Genomic DNA, 18,446 nt, shown 5'->3' on the forward strand with positions numbered 1-18,446 from the left:
GACACATGTGAGAACCCCGTTGAAGTCATGTGATTCCTCACCCTGAGTAACAATCATTACACACTGTAAATTATTTTTATTGCTGAACGTACTTTATCACATTATTTATGTTAAGCAATATCACTCAATTTTAAAGATAGGATGGCCAGACGCCTCTATTGTACCTTGAATACTGAACAGGTTTCAGTAACAATCATTACACATTGTAGATTATTCTTAATTGCTGAACGTACTTTATCACATTATTGATGTTAGGCAATTTTTGCTCAGTCTTAAAGATACATGTATTTGTAGGATGGCCAGACACTTCTATTTTATCATAAGCAGTGGATAGGCATAAGTTTAATTATTTTGCTAGATTCAAAACTCCAAATTTAACAATTTGTGGAAATTGTGAATAAAATACCTCGAGGAAATTTGAAAAACAATCTCCTGTGATCTGAATAAACAAAGGGAAGTAACTCTCAAAACATTAACAAACTTGTAAGACAAAAGGAACACCTCTGCCTCACAAATTATATGTCAGGCCCTTGTTATTCCCAAACCCTTGTGTGTGCCTAATTTCAGGACAACCTGTTCCCTCCACAAAACAGAAAGAGCTAGTACTGGTTTACATCAAGTGAAAGGGCACATACATTTTTAACAAGTCACAATGGCTAATGGTTAAATATGTAAGGCACTAGTACCTTTCATGGGTAGCATAGGCAGCCATTGTAATAACTCATTTTGATCCACATTCCCAACAACCTAAAAACCTTACATTTCTACTAGGCTTGAACAATTGCACCAAGGCCTCCTGAATGAATTCAGATTTTGAACACTGAATGTGTGAAAAGTTTTAAAACATTTCATCTTAAAATGTCAATTATTTTGAGCCACATACATTTTACAACAGACCATCCGAATAACCAACAGCATGATTCCATTATATCTCCTTCAAACTCATAATGACATTACAAGGACATGCAGTAGCTGAACTGTTACAGTAAATATATCATATACACATGGCCATTCACCTCCAAAAAGGTGTATAAATATTGGGAATGATTTAAATATTAAACAAGAGTGCAGCGGAGCGGACACCAATGATGACCTGTTGCTGTTTATTAGTGAAAATGTGGCATAGCTCTACAAATATTAAACAAGAGTGCAGCGGAGCGGACACCAATGATGACCTGTTGCTGTTTATTAGTGAAAATTTGGCATAGCTCTACAAATAACAAAGTCAGAGTTATGGACCTTGCAATACAAGCTATCTTTTGCAGCATGTGTACCAAGTTTCATTTGAATATCAAATATACAAAATTGACAATACAGAAAATAACACCGAATCTATAACAGTACCAAACTTTTTTTCTTCAAAAGAAGATGAAAATAATAAAAAATATAATAGGACACTAATAAGCTATAGAATACCTTGGGCAGGTTGAACACAGTGTCTCTAATGACCACTTGGAAATGTGGTGGGTTAATGCTGGTCTGGTATAGAAGTAAGTTTTCCTTCTCCAGGTCTGAAATAATGGGCACCATGGCATTTTAATAACATATTTCATTTCAAGATAGAAAAAAAAGTATTTTTATAAAAAAATTCTTAATTACCGTACTAACAAAACTATTTTATTATAGAAAATGAGCAAGTTGAGCAATCAAGCATTTGACTTTATGAGACACACTTAATATATAACTGACATTGGTAAACATTGGCTACCACAAAGGATGGGTATTGATGGGAAAAAAGCACTGTGATATATCGCAATATTTCCGTAGTGTACTGTTTGAATAACAAAACGAAGAACTTGTGAGGAATTTATAAAATTGAATGCTAATTTACAGCATTATTACTCTCTTGAAATGATGAAAAGAAAATGTTTGTCCTATAATAATAATAATAATAATAATAATAATAATAATAATAATATCTTTATTTAGAGAAGGTATATACACATTATGACATAATTACATGTTTGACCATAACAACATCATATTTACAATGTAACTATATTGGCATTTTTATGCTTTTCTAACTTTGAAAACATAAAATAATTAAAAAAAATCAGACACTACTACTATATTAATGATTTAACAAGTGGAAAATGATGAGTTGTTCGACATTTCAAAACACATTGATGAACCTGGTTGTCAAAGTATCTAAGGCTACATATCCTTACTAGGTTTATCTGGAGTCTTGAGGAAGTGGCCATTGGGGTACCTTAGGCCCGGGGAAGCCAGGTATGTGCAGAACATGTGCATCACAAACTGGAAAAAAATTGTATAAAAGTTAGGTTTTAACTTAAAAGATATTAGTGTTGCAGCCTGTCCTCATGGAGACCAACTTGGGTACCCTTCTGCCTTCAGAATTGAATGCTATAGATAATAAAGTAATTGCTTTATTATGTTAAAAAACTTATTTTATGCTAATAAATATATCCACACTTGGTATCTATGGTAGTTGGAGCTTCTGAAACTGTTTACGTAAACACAATTCTAACTGTTTTTGTCAAATTCATAATATTAAGGTTCAACACAGTCCAATACAATATTCCCTTTCCACCCTAAGCACCCTGTCCCTTCATACAGCACACTGCCCTTTTTAAAACCTGGCAAAAAAACGAGCTTTCATCCGAGTTAAAGTTTACACCCAAGCGAAGGTTCTCATCCGAGCAAAACTTCTCACCAAAGTGAAGGTTCAGACCCAAGTGAATGTTCTCACTGAGTGAAGGTTCTCATCTGAGTGAAAGCTCTCACTGAGTGATAGATTTTATCCGAGCGAAAATTCTCACCAAAGTGAAGGTTCTCATCCGAGTGAATGTTCTCACCCAAGGGAAGGTTCTCATCCGAGTGAAAGTTCTCTCCAAAGTGAAGATTTTTCAACCGAGGGAACCATACCAAGTAAATGTTCTAACCTGAATGGAGTTGAAGTTCTCACCTGAGTATCTGTGGGCAAATGTTCGCTCCATGGTTTCCCATACTGGCCCCCACCACCACCTCGATTCCACAAGAACTCGCTGACACACCCATCACTTCCCAACTCTGAAAATGTACAATGGTATTTATCCTATATGATGTGTTTTATGAATTTATTTTCGCATTATAGCCCACTGAGCTAAACAGAAGACTAGATGTCTACACTTTATCCTATTGATAGATAAGGTATCATCATATTGAGGTTAGGTATAAATGTTTTACGATGGCCAACAGTACATTAGATGTCTAGCTTTAATCCTCTTGATAGATAGGGGACCATCATATTGAGGTTAGGTATATGTATCACGATGGCCAAGAGTAGAAAAGATGCCTACCCTTAATCCTCTTGACCAGGTATTCCTGATTGGACGTACAATCTAGATAGGGGACCATCATATTAAGGTTAGAGTGGTCTTCTCCAAATCTTGTACTGAATTGTACCCTTAGGCATCTTCATACAACTTAATATAAAAGCAGCTGTGTGGCACGAAGATATACAGTACAGGTTTCAAACAAACTAGAGCTCTGCAGAGTAAACGCCAAAACTTGTTCCTTTTGCTCTTTTTTCACTTGAACAAGGGGCATAACTTAATAAGTATTGAAACAAGAGTTATGTTCTTTGCTATTTATGTGTATATTGTTTGCCAGTGATCCAGCTATGCCTAAATAGGAGGGATGAGAGCCATACTGCCCTTTAATGGCCCCTACCTCCTTTTTACTTCACCCAACTGTAGCCTTTTGTTTGATAGAGCTGCCTTTGATGAATATTATATTGGCAAATTGCAATATTTGCATATTGTTTCTGGCAACATGTCTATCAAGTTTCATTTGAGAATCTTGAAAGTTAAAAGTTTTGACACAACAACACTGACAATAACTAGGCTGACAGCGATACCAAGGTTATTTCAGAGTACCTAATAAAATCCACATCTCCACAATGTTGTTCACAGTGATTAAATGAATACAATCGGTTTCTTTTTCTACTTTTAGTCTGGGATGATTCAGTGATTTTCTAGTCTGCAATTTGGAAAATAGCCAATAAAGAAAGTTTTTTTTTATTTCTTAAATAAATGCAAACATGGAGGTCAGGAGAAATGAGTTCTACCTTGTAACAGAATGGTCCAGGCCTGCGATTAAGAAGCAACATATATTTATGCCTCTTATAATATGTATTATGTTTATATTTGTACCTTTGGCTAGTGGCCTTAAACTGAGATCAAGTGAGTGTCAATATAAAGAAGAATCATTGCTCTTGTGATACAGACCTTTCTGAGGCGCTCAATCCAGAGGAACAGGTCGTCATCTGTCACTCCCAGAGGCCTCCAGACCTGAAACATGCAACTAGTACATTTCAAGTAGTTGAAACATATCTATATGCAAGGACATAGGGAGGACAAAGTTGTATAAGCGGATAAAAGGGACAGTCCCATCATAAAATTGACCACACAAGAAATCAAAACCACAACATAAATATTTGGCCTATCATACGGAACTTCTGCTTTAAGAAACAAAGTTGTTAACCTTCAAATCTTTACTAAACGGAAAGTTTCATTGACACACTAGTGATCCGCAGTAATCTATACAATTTAAAGATAATTATATCAGCTGGGTTTTTTATATTCGATGCAGAAAATGTAACTTCCTCAATTAATTTTTGCTATACGGCAAATTTCAGCCAGTTTTGGTTCATATATAATAAATTACCTGTTAGTCCTGTTTACCTGTCTGTGGTATATATGTTAAAACTAAATCCGTTTGTGAATACATGGTACTTCTGTTTGTCCAGAATTGTCTTGGAAACCACTCATAAGCTAAAGATAAGTTGGAAGTTTAATCTTAAACAAGAGCTGTCAGAAAGACATCACACTGGACAACTCTGCCGCTTTTAAGTTTAAGGATTGCAAAGTTTTAGTGAAACAGGCGTGGATTACTGTTAAATTTACTTAACATGAAAAACCTTAACCAGCATGCCTGAGTCAAATAATAAAAGGGCAGTATATGGATAATATTTCAATGCAATAAATCAAGTAGTTACTGATTTATTGACTTATTTGTGCATACATGCAACCAAAGAGACAATTCAATAATTGAATTTCATATGGCATGATAATGAGATATTACTGTTTTAGACTGTGAATACAATGTTTCTTTTTATTTGTAAAATACATACTGATGGACGTTCACATTATGTCTTCAAGTGATTATCTAAAAGCACAGATGTAATGCATTCCAGAGTCATTTGGAATCAAACCATTTATAAACATTACACAAATTCATCTCTTTTATAGAATATTTAACAGTTAAAGGGAAGTAATCCAATTAAATATTTATGTATCATAAAATTATGATTTTACTGTCAGATGCATTTCCATGACTCAAGTATTAATGCATTTATGATGTATTCTATGTATTTTGGGTTGGTGGCCTTTTATAATAAACTAAACAATTAGCTTGAGATGGACTTGACAGCTCTTTGTTCACAAAAGTTTATAATCCTTCATAAAAGATAGTCCCCACTAAAACCCTGTCTCGATATTGTATATTACCTCTTCTCCCAAATTATCGCTATCATTCGTCCACGACTTATGGCTCTGTTGGGATTGACTGGCGAGCTGGAACTGGTTATTACGGAACACGTGGCTCAGGTCCAGGCTTGGACGGCCATAACTCCAGAATGATGAACTGTTCAGCGACATGTCCTGGCAACCTGTGATAAAGTGAACATCTTATCAACCAATGCATCGTTTTTTGATTTTCAGAATCAATTGTTTTTATGGATTTTTAAAGGATTATTTTCTTAAAACAAGGTATATTTAAAGTTGCAAGTTTTAATCTCAATGCGGTAGTTTTAATAATAATTCAGTTATTGACAACCAAACAGCAATTTTCATTAAAATCAAATAATGCTAACCCTAGATGATATGCAGAATAAATGCATCGCTGCATCGTACATAATACAGGCTTTCAAGTGACCAAAAACTACAAAGCTTTTTTTAAAAGAAAGTAATGACTACTGAACATTTCCATCAGTGTTATGTTGATAAACATTTACATTTTTCTCAAGATTCTAAAGATCTTTGTGTTGAACTTGCACAAATCTTAAAGTAACTGGCGAGCTAGGGAAAGTTGGTGGCATGCCAATATTTTGAAATTGAGTGCTTCATTTCCCGCATTTTAAGCCATTCTAAGAGCATTTTTATAAAACACTTGTATTTTATTATTCAACCAAAAAAGTAGAAAGAGTAGGGCTTTTCAAAGACGAAGAAGGTAAAAGTGAGCCCACTTTAAAGTCTGAATTAATAAGGAAACAGCTAAGCAACAATATAAAGTAAGGCTTCATGACCCGCGGACTTACCGAGAGCTGCCTTGTAGCCTTTCTCATCTTGCTCCTTTAGGTACACTGACAGGGACTGTAAGTCTGTCATCTTGTCAGATGGCGCTGAAAATTTGATGCGGTTGATTAAACAAATAAAAATACAAAGAAAATTGACAACGCTAAGAACACCACAAGTCCCTGACAATGCAAAGACCATTGCAAGACCATGACAATGCCAAGATCATTGCAAGTCCATGACTACACTTAGAACGCCTAAAGTCCATGACAACGCCAAGAACACCACAAGTTCATGACAACGCCAAGAACACAACAAGTCCATGACAACGCCAAGAACACAACAAGTCCATGACAACGCCAAGAACACCACAAGTCCATGACAACGCCAAGAACACCACAAGTCCATGACAACGCCAAGAACACCACAAGTCCATGACAACGCCAAGAACACCACAAGTCCATGACAACGCCAAGAACATCACAAGTCCATGACAACGCCAAGAACATTACAAGTCCATGACAACGCCAAGGGCACCACAAGTCCATGACAACGCCAAGAACATCACAAGTTCAAGACAACGCCAAGAACACAACAAGTCCATGACAACGCCAAGAACATCACAAGTCCATGACAACGCCAAGAGCACCACAAGTCCATGACAACGCCAAGAACACAACAAGTCCATGACAACGCCAAGAACACCACAAGTCCATGACAACGCCAAGAACACCACAAGTCCATGACAACGCCAAGAACACCACAAGTCCATGACAACGCCAAGAACACTACAAGTCCATGACAACGCCAAGAACACCACAAGTCCATGACAACGCCAAGAACACCACAAGTCCATGACAACGCCAAGAACATCAAAAGTCCATGACAACGCCAAGGGCACCACAAGTCGATGACAATGCCAAAAACTTCACAAGTTCAAGACAACGCCAAGAACACAACAAGTCCATAACAACGCCAAGAACATCACAAGTCCATGACAACGCCAAGAACACAACAAGTCCATGACAACGCCAAGAGCACCACAAGTCCATGACAACGCCAAGAGCACCACAAGTCCATGACAACGCCAAGAACATCACAAGTCCATGACAACGCCAAGAACACCAAAAGTTCAAGACAACGCCAAGAGCATTGCAAGTTCATGACAAAGCCAAGTGCATAACTATCCCTCTCTTTCATTTTAACTGTCGCCATCTCTTTGATTTATCAATTCAATTCTTATTTTTGTCAGATAATTGATGATCAACGTCAGAAATAGTCCACAATAACAAAGGTTACCACTCTTAGCATAGGTGACCGCCTCACACCAAAAACTGTACTGTTGAAAAAAAAAAAGATTTCTAAGACATTACATGTATGAACATTGTAAAAAGCCTGCATGTACCTCATCCCTCACTGTACAACAACCATCATGAGTCAATTACTTGAGAGAAAGGTACGCAGCACATGAGCTAGCTGGGGGGTGTATGCACTGGCCTATCCATCAGTGTTGGCCCAAATAAGGGTTTCAGTCATGAAAGGTTTTGGGGCATAGTACACAAACAGAATGTAACTCTGGTTATTTCACATTTGCTAGTGTATAGAACTGTGACACAGGACCCTTATTTGACAGCTAAGAGGACAACTAGTGTTTTAAGTTGTGAGGAGGGTGATTGAACAAGCTTGAGTGCATAAAATTACGAGTGATCATACCTGGACGGACTATAAGCAGTATGAGAGCTAGATGGAGTACTACTGGAGAATACCAGGCTATTCTTGCCATGGAGCAGAGCTGCGAATGGGCGACAGGCTGGAATGGTACATGCTCTTTAGTAATATATAGAAATAATTTTGCACGCACCTCGAAGTTTTATTTTAAATGGTTACGATATCTCAGTAAGTTACTGTAACAAATAGAAGAGACACATTAAGTGTTGTTTATCTACTGTGATATTTCATAAACAGAAATATGGGTGTACGAATAATTGCCCTGTTTAGACATGCTGCAGTAATTAATGCTATATGAAAGCATCACCAACACCCTAAATGGAACTGGGTGAAAAACATGAGATTAAGAAACTAACCACAACATTTTGAAAACACCATAAAGACTTTACGCAACCTTGAACATTAACCATACCATTGTCCTTGACCCCAAGGAGTCGCTTCTGTATCTGAGTGACTTCCAGTTTGTTGTTGAAGACATAGTACGAGAGGCATTTGAACACATCGGAGACAATACTGAATACTAGCACGACAATTAACGACACCTCTGAAACAAACATGGCAGTACTTAAACCATCAGAAGAATATGGTGGATGTGCCTTTGTTTTATTTGATTCATCTTTAAAACGCTGTTCAGAAATTTATTATAGTTCAGTGCACCTTTTCATTTCAAAAGGATTTTTTTATTGACTGCTACCTTTTTCATCAGAAGGTTTTGTCTGAATGATCTGTATAAATTTTAATCTTTTAGATGCCCAAAAACAGCTTTCTTGCAAAGCAATACTGCATTAAATTACTCATAAAATATGTTATCATCTATCTCTATTATGATTTACACACAAACATCATTTAATACGCACTTGTAAAACATTGAAAACAAAAATACATGCTATTTGTAATAAGCAAATAAAATGCCCTCAGCTTCTATACTCAAGTCTAATATGATGACTGTTTTATGGATTTTTAGGTACTAGTGAAAGTTTTTTCGATTTTTTTTTTACCATGCCAATGCTAGTCAAAAAGCCACAGAAAATATCCTGTACCCAGTGGTTGGAATAAGCACAATCCCGCAAACCCTTCACTGGTTAACTTAACTGGGTTTGCTCAAACTCTGGATTTTAAATAAAAGGACTTATAATCTAAGAATTAAAGCTCGTTCATACAAAAGACTTATTACAATGACTTCTGTACCTATATACCAGAAGACTGTCCTGCCAATCTGCAGTACTGCACTCAGAAAGAAAATGTTCCTGAAGAAAAAAGGTACATACATATGCAAATATGGTTAGAAACTTATATATGATAAACAAAATGCAGTCAATGTAAAGTTATATAAATTTCAATGATTCATAAACAAGATCACAGTACGTTATTGCATATTTATCATATATAACATTTTAAAGAAACAAGAGTGCCATGGATCGAAAAACAAAGCTTTGCTGTTGTTGTTTAAGTAGTTTAAGTCAAACAGCATTACTCAATTATCAATAAAGCTCGAATTATATGCCTTCATGTATTTAGTTGTATTCGTATGTCTGTTGCAACATGTGTTCCAAGTTTCATCTGCGTATCTTACATGGTTTTCGGGTTATGGCTAAGTTCAAAGATTTTGCACTTTAACAATGTTCAAATTGAAGTGAACAACACCAACATATTCGAGAGAGGCATTTTAAAAGAATAAAATAAATACTGTACATTGAAGATTTATTTTTCATGAAACAGCCATTCATTAATATGAAACAGTTAACAAAGAAGACCAGTATACAAAGTTTGCAGCCCGCCAGCCGGCTTGTTGAAAATACTGCACCACAAACTATTGGAAGGATACAGGCTTGTTTATCCCTACTACTCTTAACTAATTGTATGTTGCCAGATTTTTCTACGATTTTTTATATGGCAAATCCTTCACGACAACCTGTTTTGTTAGGGAATATAAGAATCCCATATAATATGTCTATTATTTTAGACTACCCTTTTCTTTTAATAAAATGAATGTGTTACAAAAAAGAAAAGGAAGATAAAGAACCAACATGTCAAAATAAAGCAGAAACACTGCTACTCCACAAGCGTTCCTCTGAGCATGTTGCACATCTTTCTGTGTGAGTCGCTTCTTTCATGACTTATCCACACTGGGGCTGCTAGTCTGGCCTTGCACCATGGGGGAGGGCCAGGTTGTCCTTTCTGAAAAGAGCGAAATTAAAGTTACCACTTTTGTAATGTTTATTGTTATTTAAATGTCAAGCTACTGGTTGAGAAGCGGTTTCCGGTTTAGATCTTCATAAAGAAAGTACTGCAATTCAACTATATATGGTCACTAGGCAATCAAAAGTTGAAGTTCATACCGAGACACATAAGTAACTTTTATTATTAATTAATGTTTAAAATTATTTTTTTCATTTTGTACACACACTTGCACGTGGGGGATCAACACGCGCAGCGCATTGCGCATGCGTGTGAACCTAAATCATGCAAACAGATGGACCAAACCCTCCCAATCCTGAGAACGTCGCCCCAGCAGTCAACCTCCATCGCCAGAAACTAGTAACGACCAACAGAACCAAAAGATAACTATGTAGCCGTCCGACATGAGATGAGGGATCGGCTGGGTGATCCAATTGTGGAGTGGTTCATACTATATTTTGAAGCTGCGGCATGGCAAGCAGTCCGGGAAGTATTTCCCAACACCGATGTGAAGGGCTGTACACATAGCTTCCACTGGTCTCAGCGGGTATACCAGAAGGTAACACGTCTGGGCTTGGCACCAGCCTATACTCAGAAGGGAGGAGTATACCACTTTGTCAGGAAGCTGCTCCCTACCTACACGCCGAGCATGTGAGGCCTGCCTTCCTCACATGAAGGGATCAGGCTCTGGAGTGAGAGAGTAAGCATATACTTGATCTGGTAGACTACATCGGATGAACATGGGTAGAAGGCACGCTATGGCGCCCAGATCATTGGTCTGTCGGTAGCCATGGAGACAGTAAGAACAAGCAAATTCGTTGAATTGATATCTCCCGCCTTATTGGGCTTAGTCAAGGAATATATATAAAGATGAGTTTGAGTTTGATTGCAACTGTTTGAAATAAAAAAATAAAAACCAAATTGATTACTTGTTTATCGGATTTTTTCCAAAAGATAATGGGGCGAGTGAGGGAAATAATAATAAAAATATTTGTTTTGCATTTAGCAAACAAGAGCACCGCGAAACGGAGCATTATACGCCCGAAGAAGATTCGGTTTGAGGTCTTTAATAAACATTTAGGTTATGCTAGTATACTGCTTACTAGGTGTGAAGTGTTTACAACAAAGGCTTAAACTTCCAATATTGAAACTTTAATGATACTTAAGTTAGCAGTGCTAATAAAAACCTTTGAAAATTGCTTTAGTAGTAACCCAGTTATGGCCTGGACATGGAATTGCTAACGTCCCCCCCCCATGGTGATTCTAGTGTTTGAGGTATGGACCTGGAAATTGTGCGTGACACATCCTTTTAATGTAATGATGCTTTGTATAAAGTTATTTGAAAATGACTTTATTAGTGACCAAGTTGTGGCCCGGACACGGATTTGCTAACGCACCCCCATGGTGATTCGAGTCTTTGAGGTATGGACCTGGAAATTGCGCGAGACACATCCTTTTAATGTAGTGATGATTTGTATAAAGTTATTTGAAAATCGCTTTATTAGTTACCAAGTTATGGCCCGGACATGGAATTGCTAACGCCCCCCAGTGAAATTAGCCTTTGAGGTACGGACCTGGAAAGCATGCTTGACAAATCCTTTTAATGTAGAGATGATTTGTATAAAGTTATTTGAAAATTGCTTTAGTAGTAACCCAGTTATGGCCTGGACATGGAATTGCTAACGTCCCCCCCCCCCATGGTGATTCTAGTGTTTGTGGTATGGACCTGGAAATTGCGCGCGACACATCCTTTTAATGTAATGATGCTTGGTATAAAGTTATTTGAAAATGACTTTATTAGTGACCAAGTTGTGGCCCGGACACGGATTTGCTAACGCACCCCCATGGTGATTCTAGTCTTTGAGGTATGGACCTGGAAATTGCGCGCCACATCCTTTTAATGTAGTGATGATTTGTATAAAGTTATTTGAAAATCGCTTTATTAGTTACCAAGTTATGGCCCGGACACGGAATTGCTAACGGACGGACAGACGGATGGACGCCATAACATAATACGACCCTTCGGGCGTATAAAAAGAGGAGCGAACGAAGAGCGAACAAATATATAATTATAGTCATTTAACTCACTTTTACTCACATTTAATTCACTTAGGCCAAATAAAAAATATGTGCGTTTCAGGTAACGCTGCCATAAAAAATAGGGTAGGTAGGTCGGAATATTTTTTTATTTATATATTTTTTGATATATCGATTTCAGTAACTGTTGACTCAGACTGTACCAAAAATAAAAGTAATCAATTTTCAGGTTTATCAGCAGTTTTTTTTAACATGTTCCATGCTTCAAAGGAAACAATCTTTATTTGTCTGGTTAAATACTTTGACAATGATAGTTGGATTTCAACTAAGTTATGGTACACCACTCTTTTATTATTAAAGACTTTCCAGGAACAGTTTTACTTTTCTTTATGCACCCTTTTGCTTTCAATCACATGCTCACCTGCCTGTTACATAATTACATGGAGAGTGGGACAGCAAATTTACCATATAAGCCATCAGCCAAGGAAACCTCAATGCTGTCAAGAGGACCTGGGGGTTCAGGTTTGAAGAACAAGTAACATGCAGGTTTTATTGCCAAAATTGAACACTTAAGTCTGACATATCAATCCAAAAGTCAGTATCTGACACATTTGTATCTGACAAGAAAATAAAGTTCAAGAATTGAAATATACCTGTCACACAAGCACAAACTACCCGTAATTCACCTTAGAGTTTGGAAACTCTAAAAATTCGGACACCCATTATTAATTTCAAAAATAATTTATTTTGCGTAGTGACTACCTAATTTTCGGACACCCAAAGGACATCGATTATGACATTTACAGTTATGACTTTTACAGTTACTAAGTCTCACAGACAAAGATTATTGATCTTTATCCTTAGAATGTTTTTGCCTGGCTAGATTACCTAACCGTATACATCACTGTGACAAGTTAATTAGTTACAACCCATCCTAAACGAGTTATTGCCTGTTGAAAAGGAAGTGTGATATATATAATAGAGGATTAAAGATAAAACAAGGGCAATCAAGGGATTAAGAAAACACAGACATGACATGTTTGTAAAACGATCCGCCAATAAACTTTGAAACTTGTACCACACTTATAATATAGACTTTATGAAGGAACAATCGTACAGTAATACTCATTGAAACATCAATAGAACAATTAAAAAAAAACATTCAATGATACAGGTAACTATTTAATGTGATGAATTAAAGTTAGAAATGCAATACTTAAGTTACAATCGAAAACCTGCATAACAATATCCATGCTTTCCACGAAATCCTTGTGGGTATAACTGTGAGTTATGTGACATCACACAGTGTGACTGTTTGATCTGAAGCTGATAGAAGGTGTTTATTCATTTCAATGCATGTATAAAATGGTGTTGAATGGGATTTTAATTAACTTGATGAAGGAGTTACACTTAAAGGCATTATAACCATCAATAACTACGGATAAATTAAATAGTGGCAAAATGCAGACACGAAGAAAAAAGGCAGGTTTAACATACATGGAGATAAAATGTGAAATTGGTTATTTTCAATAAATTCGGACAGCGAAAAAAATTAATTATTTTTTAAGGTGTCCGAACTCTTAGGTGAATACAGTAAATACAATCGGAAATCCAACTCTAATATTGTCAACTTTTCGTATACATTTCGTAACAAATGCTTTTCGTACCCAAATCACATTTTTTTCAGGGAAAAATAGGTTAGGGTCGGCGGGAAAAAATAGAGTCGGTAGTGTTACCTGAAACGGACCTATTTTTCTATTTGGCCTAAGGTTAATATTAACTACAACGACCTGGGATATCTTTGAATAAGCCGGGTCTTCTACTGATAACTGTCCATAATGCTAATTGGATATAGCCCGGACCGTTGAGGTTGAGACCTTATAGCTTGTACCTGCCGGGATCGATTTTTGAGAAAAGCCGCCACTTCTGAGGTCGGAACTCTATAGCTTGTTACTGCCGGGACTGATGATTGAGAAAAGCCGCCACTTCTGAGGTCGGAACTCTATAGCTTGTTACTGCCGGGACTGATGATTGAGAAAAGCCGCCACTTCTGAGGTCGGGACTCTATAGCTTGTTACTGCCGGGACTGATGATTGAGAAAAGCCGCCACTTCTGAGGTCGGGACTCTATAGCTTGTTACTGCCGGGACTGATGATTGAGAAAAGCCGCCACTTCTGAGGTCGGGACTCTATAGCTTGTTACTGCCGGGACTGATGATTGAGAAAAGCCGCCACTTCTGAGGTCGGGACTCTATAGCTTGTTACTGCCGGGACTGATGATTGAGAAAAGCCGCCACTTCTGAGGTCGGGACTCTATAGCTTGTTACTGCCGGGACTGATGATTGAGAAAAGCCGCCACTTCTGAGGTCGGAACTCTATAGCTTGTTACTGCCGGGACTGATGATTGAGAAAAGCCGCCACTTCTGAGGTCGGGACTCTATAGCTTGTTACTGCCGGGACCGATGATTGAGAAAAGCCGCCACTTCTGAGGTCGGGAATCTATAGCTTGTTACTGCCGGGACCGATGATTGAGAAAAGCCGCCACTTCTGAGGTCGGGAATCTATAGCTTGTTCCAGCCGGGACCGATGATTGAGAAAAGCCGCCACTTCTGAGGTCGGGACTCTATAGCTTGTTACTGCCGGGACTGATGATTGAGAAAAGCCGCCACTTCTGAGGTCGGGACTCTATAGCTTGTTACTGCCGGGACTGATGTTTGAGAAAAGCCGGACCACTATGGTCGGGACCTTAGCTGATAACTGCCAGGATCGTTTATTGACTTCATTGTAGCGATTGAGACAAGACACAACTCGCTTATACAGCTTCTTAATTGTATTTGCATATTATAATATAAACAATGTCTCACTCTTGCGCACAGTGGTCACAAATTGGCTCATGGTGAGCATTCTTTGATAAGCATACAAAGAGCTGATTTTTCTACCTTCTGTACCCTGTGCGTAGGAGTGCAAAGGGGTCACTCCTACCAACTTTCTAGCATAAAATAACTTAGATTCTTCCAATCCCTAACGTCTTAACGGAAATGTGCAAAAAAACGGGGGTGCAGGGCTCTCACTAGGCTGAGAATTTTGGGAGAAGTGACTTCTCCCTTCAGTCAATTTAGGGAGAAGTGGGAAGACTTTATGGAGAAGTGATACTTTTTGTAACAACTGATACAAAAACTATGCCATACAACTCACCTAAGATTATATTCACATTAAAATTGATTGCCAGAACTGTATAAAATGTTCATAAAATAATGTATCATTTTTGGCTCAGCAAAAGTGTATTTGTCAATGTCACATAGTTTATCTCAAAAAAGCATCTAAAATGAAACCAAAAAAAGACAGCTAAGGATTTGAAATAATCAAAATGACCTAATATAAATGAACTGTCAATATAGTAGGGGGACGAATCTTGTTTTGGTACGTTCGGGATAGGGTACGAATGTCAAATTCAGCTATGCTGTTGTTTACTTGTCTCTGGCTAAATAATTTTAAATATGCTGACATTTAAGAACCAAATGACATTTAAATCAGTGTGCTTGATGAAAAATTTACCAATACATAATGGGAGGTTGATTTTTTTTTGGACATCGTAACTGTGACAGGAGAAAATTACTGTAAGTAAACTCTACATAAAGCAAAAAAATAATATTTTTTGTGTTTACAAATCAATTTTTATCATAAACATTTCATTAAAACCAATCAAATATTTGGTGATACGTCATGTTATTGATTTTCTTAGCGCCTACTTGCCGATGGCCCGAGATGGCTATGACCGTCTGCTTCAAAAGCAACAATGTTTAAATGTCTTGCATTGTTTATTCAATACATATATTAATTACTTTTTAACTTCATTTATGTTTGACACGATTTTTCATAATTATGTCGCCTTTACTATCTTATTTTTAACAATCTTATATCATTTGATCAGGGTCGTCTCACTGTACATTCTGATTGGTTAACTTTCAATAGCTCCGCCTACTGGCGATGTTTTGGTGACACGGCCCAATTATCGGATTAGGAGATTACCAATTTGTATGAATGGCTTATTGCGATGTTTTGACTAATGGGACAGTGGCCAAATACTCGCTGATTGACAGATTTACAATGTGCTAAATTTTTCGGCGAAGTCAATGTCGCTTTGATTATACAAATGGGCAAAGTCTGGGAATTTTAGGCGACCACTTCGCCCAAGTCGCCCCCTCGCGAGAGCCCTGCGGGTGTTTTAAAAATATTGAAATTGTTTTAAGTGAAGTATTTTATGGTTGAAATTGATCATAAAGAGTTATATTAATATTTTACCATGTAAGTGAAATGTTATTTTGCACTAAACAAGCATTTAATGCATTAAAACAAGTTGTTTACCTTTCCAATAAAACGGAAGTTGACTGACACAGACAACAATTATGCGAAGGGGAACAACTCGATACAATCGTAATTACCCGGCCTCCTCCGACAAAGCTTCGAGATAGACCTCGTTATACAATCGTCACAACTCGGCCATGGCCAATATGTTCCGAGCTATTTAAAACTGTGCCCTGAAGCCTTGCATGTGCCCTTCATGTATATATCGTTATGTTTTGACAGAATGAAATGAAGAAAAGCCGTCAAACTCATAATTATAAGTTGGATATTTATTTTTTGTGTACGGAACTAATATAAAATAACATTATCTGGTAATATTTCTAGTTTTTATGATATTTTATAGACGCTATATGCTTTAACCTGGATTCCTGGATTTGCCATATCAAAAATCTAAAAAAAAACGTCAACGTACAATTATTTGGACTAAAAATAACTATGAATAACTGCAATTTAACAATGTCAGAAAAACTCGAAATGCCTAAATAAATTTTATCCATTGACTAATATCAGATCTAGTCATTCTAAAATGCCGTCCAGGCTTTTTTTTTAATGATGGTTAGCCTGTCCAGGCTAACCATCATTAAAAAAAAAGCCTGGACGGCATTTTAGAATGACTAATATAAGATCTATAGCACTAATAACTGTTTAAATGAAGAATAGTATCAAAACTGTGATCAATTACAGGTTAATATAAAGTTAAAACATTGGCCTTAAAATTTTGTTTACAATAATCTTTACAGTACAGTAAATGAGTAATCACCGTGGGAAACATTCCAACGGTCACGTGACTTCCATTGATCAAGTTTGTGTGTGTAAGTAGTATATATCGTAATCTCATAATAGTGCACACTTCCAGTCATAATAATACTACTAGTGGTGCGTGTCTAATGAATAATCAAAGTGAATTTAACGGCAGACTTACCTTTCGATAGGTCGTAAGTTTATCCCTATTCCATTGAGGTCCATTGACTGAATTCGTCACGTGACACTTTCTCCACGGAACCTGGTTAAATAGCCCCCAAGTGAAATAGCCCCCAAGCAAATAGCCCCCATTTTGGTCAAATAGCCCCCACACTTTTGGTCAAATAGCCCCCACTTGGAAAAAAATGGTCAAAACGCCACCAATTTGGTCAAAACGCCCCCATTTTGGTCAAATAGCCCCCACTTCTTTTTTTATTTGAATTTATATTTGAAGGTAAGTTGTAATATTTTTAAGATATTTGAATGTAAGTTGTAATATTTTTAAGATATGTGTATATATATCCGTCTGGTCTCAGGACAACGCTTGCAGCGTAACCAGAAGGCAGCGTACGTACAGGTCCATGCAGGGACGTGTGTTCGCTGCGTGGGACCTGTACAGATCTGGCGATCTGACCGACACCGGCCTGCTAAAAAACATTTTCTCTATATAGTCCGGCTGAATGGGCATACATGAAACTCACACAAATATTTCATATGTAGCTTGTTTTACACTGGATGTGCTCAAGTAGGGACAATGCATGGTTGACTTGACTTTTAATATGGAAAAAGAGATAAAATATATTTATTAGCTGTTTTGTGATTGTAGTTATGCTATGACTTCAAATAAAACGAAGATTTTAACAAAACAATGCTGTCGATATTATCATATTTGTATTTTCACATTCATTTAATGATTTTGACCTGCATTTTGAAATGCGTAGTATTGTATGTCCGTATGAAGTAAATTATGAAACAGTTATATCATCTAATCATTACGATATGTTGCGTTTTTATGCCACGTTTGCAAATTTGCACTTGTGGTATGTTTTGGACGCAATTATATGGTAATTGATAACATTGACTTTTTTTAATAAAATGCCAT

The 18,446-nt window shown here is 37.0% G+C and overlaps 1 protein-coding gene across 4 annotated transcripts in view; it reads right to left on the reverse strand.

The window, feature by feature from the left end:
* LOC128203565 (uncharacterized) overlaps window positions 1–17,596 on the reverse strand; it is a 34,119-nt gene extending 16,523 nt beyond the window's left edge. Inside the window, exons 1-11 of one of the 4 annotated variants that reach the window (XM_052905035.1) lie at window positions 17,526–17,596; window positions 10,655–10,889; window positions 10,052–10,202; window positions 9,213–9,271; window positions 8,437–8,568; window positions 6,320–6,403; window positions 5,511–5,671; window positions 4,230–4,292; window positions 2,927–3,030; window positions 2,169–2,256; window positions 1,417–1,511 (exon numbers count right to left, since the gene is read on the reverse strand). In XM_052905035.1, the coding sequence (XP_052760995.1) occupies window positions 2,250–2,256; window positions 2,927–3,030; window positions 4,230–4,292; window positions 5,511–5,671; window positions 6,320–6,403; window positions 8,437–8,568; window positions 9,213–9,271; window positions 10,052–10,053 (612 nt within the window). In that variant the 5' untranslated portion in view covers window positions 10,054–10,202; window positions 10,655–10,889; window positions 17,526–17,596 and the 3' untranslated portion in view covers window positions 1,417–1,511; window positions 2,169–2,249. Of the gene's footprint in view, window positions 1–1,416; window positions 1,512–2,168; window positions 2,257–2,926; window positions 3,031–4,229; window positions 4,293–5,510; window positions 5,672–6,319; window positions 6,404–8,009; window positions 8,107–8,436; window positions 8,571–9,212; window positions 9,272–10,051; window positions 10,203–10,654; window positions 10,890–16,603; window positions 16,740–17,525 lie in introns of those variants that run through there. The other 3 variants (XM_052905033.1, XM_052905034.1, XM_052905036.1) reach the window with 3 other exon arrangements.
* Between the last annotated feature and the right edge of the window lie 850 nt (window positions 17,597–18,446).

Source organism: Mya arenaria, chromosome 9 (assembly GCF_026914265.1).
Source record: "Mya arenaria isolate MELC-2E11 chromosome 9, ASM2691426v1".
Lineage (NCBI taxonomy): Eukaryota > Metazoa > Mollusca > Bivalvia > Myida > Myidae > Mya > Mya arenaria.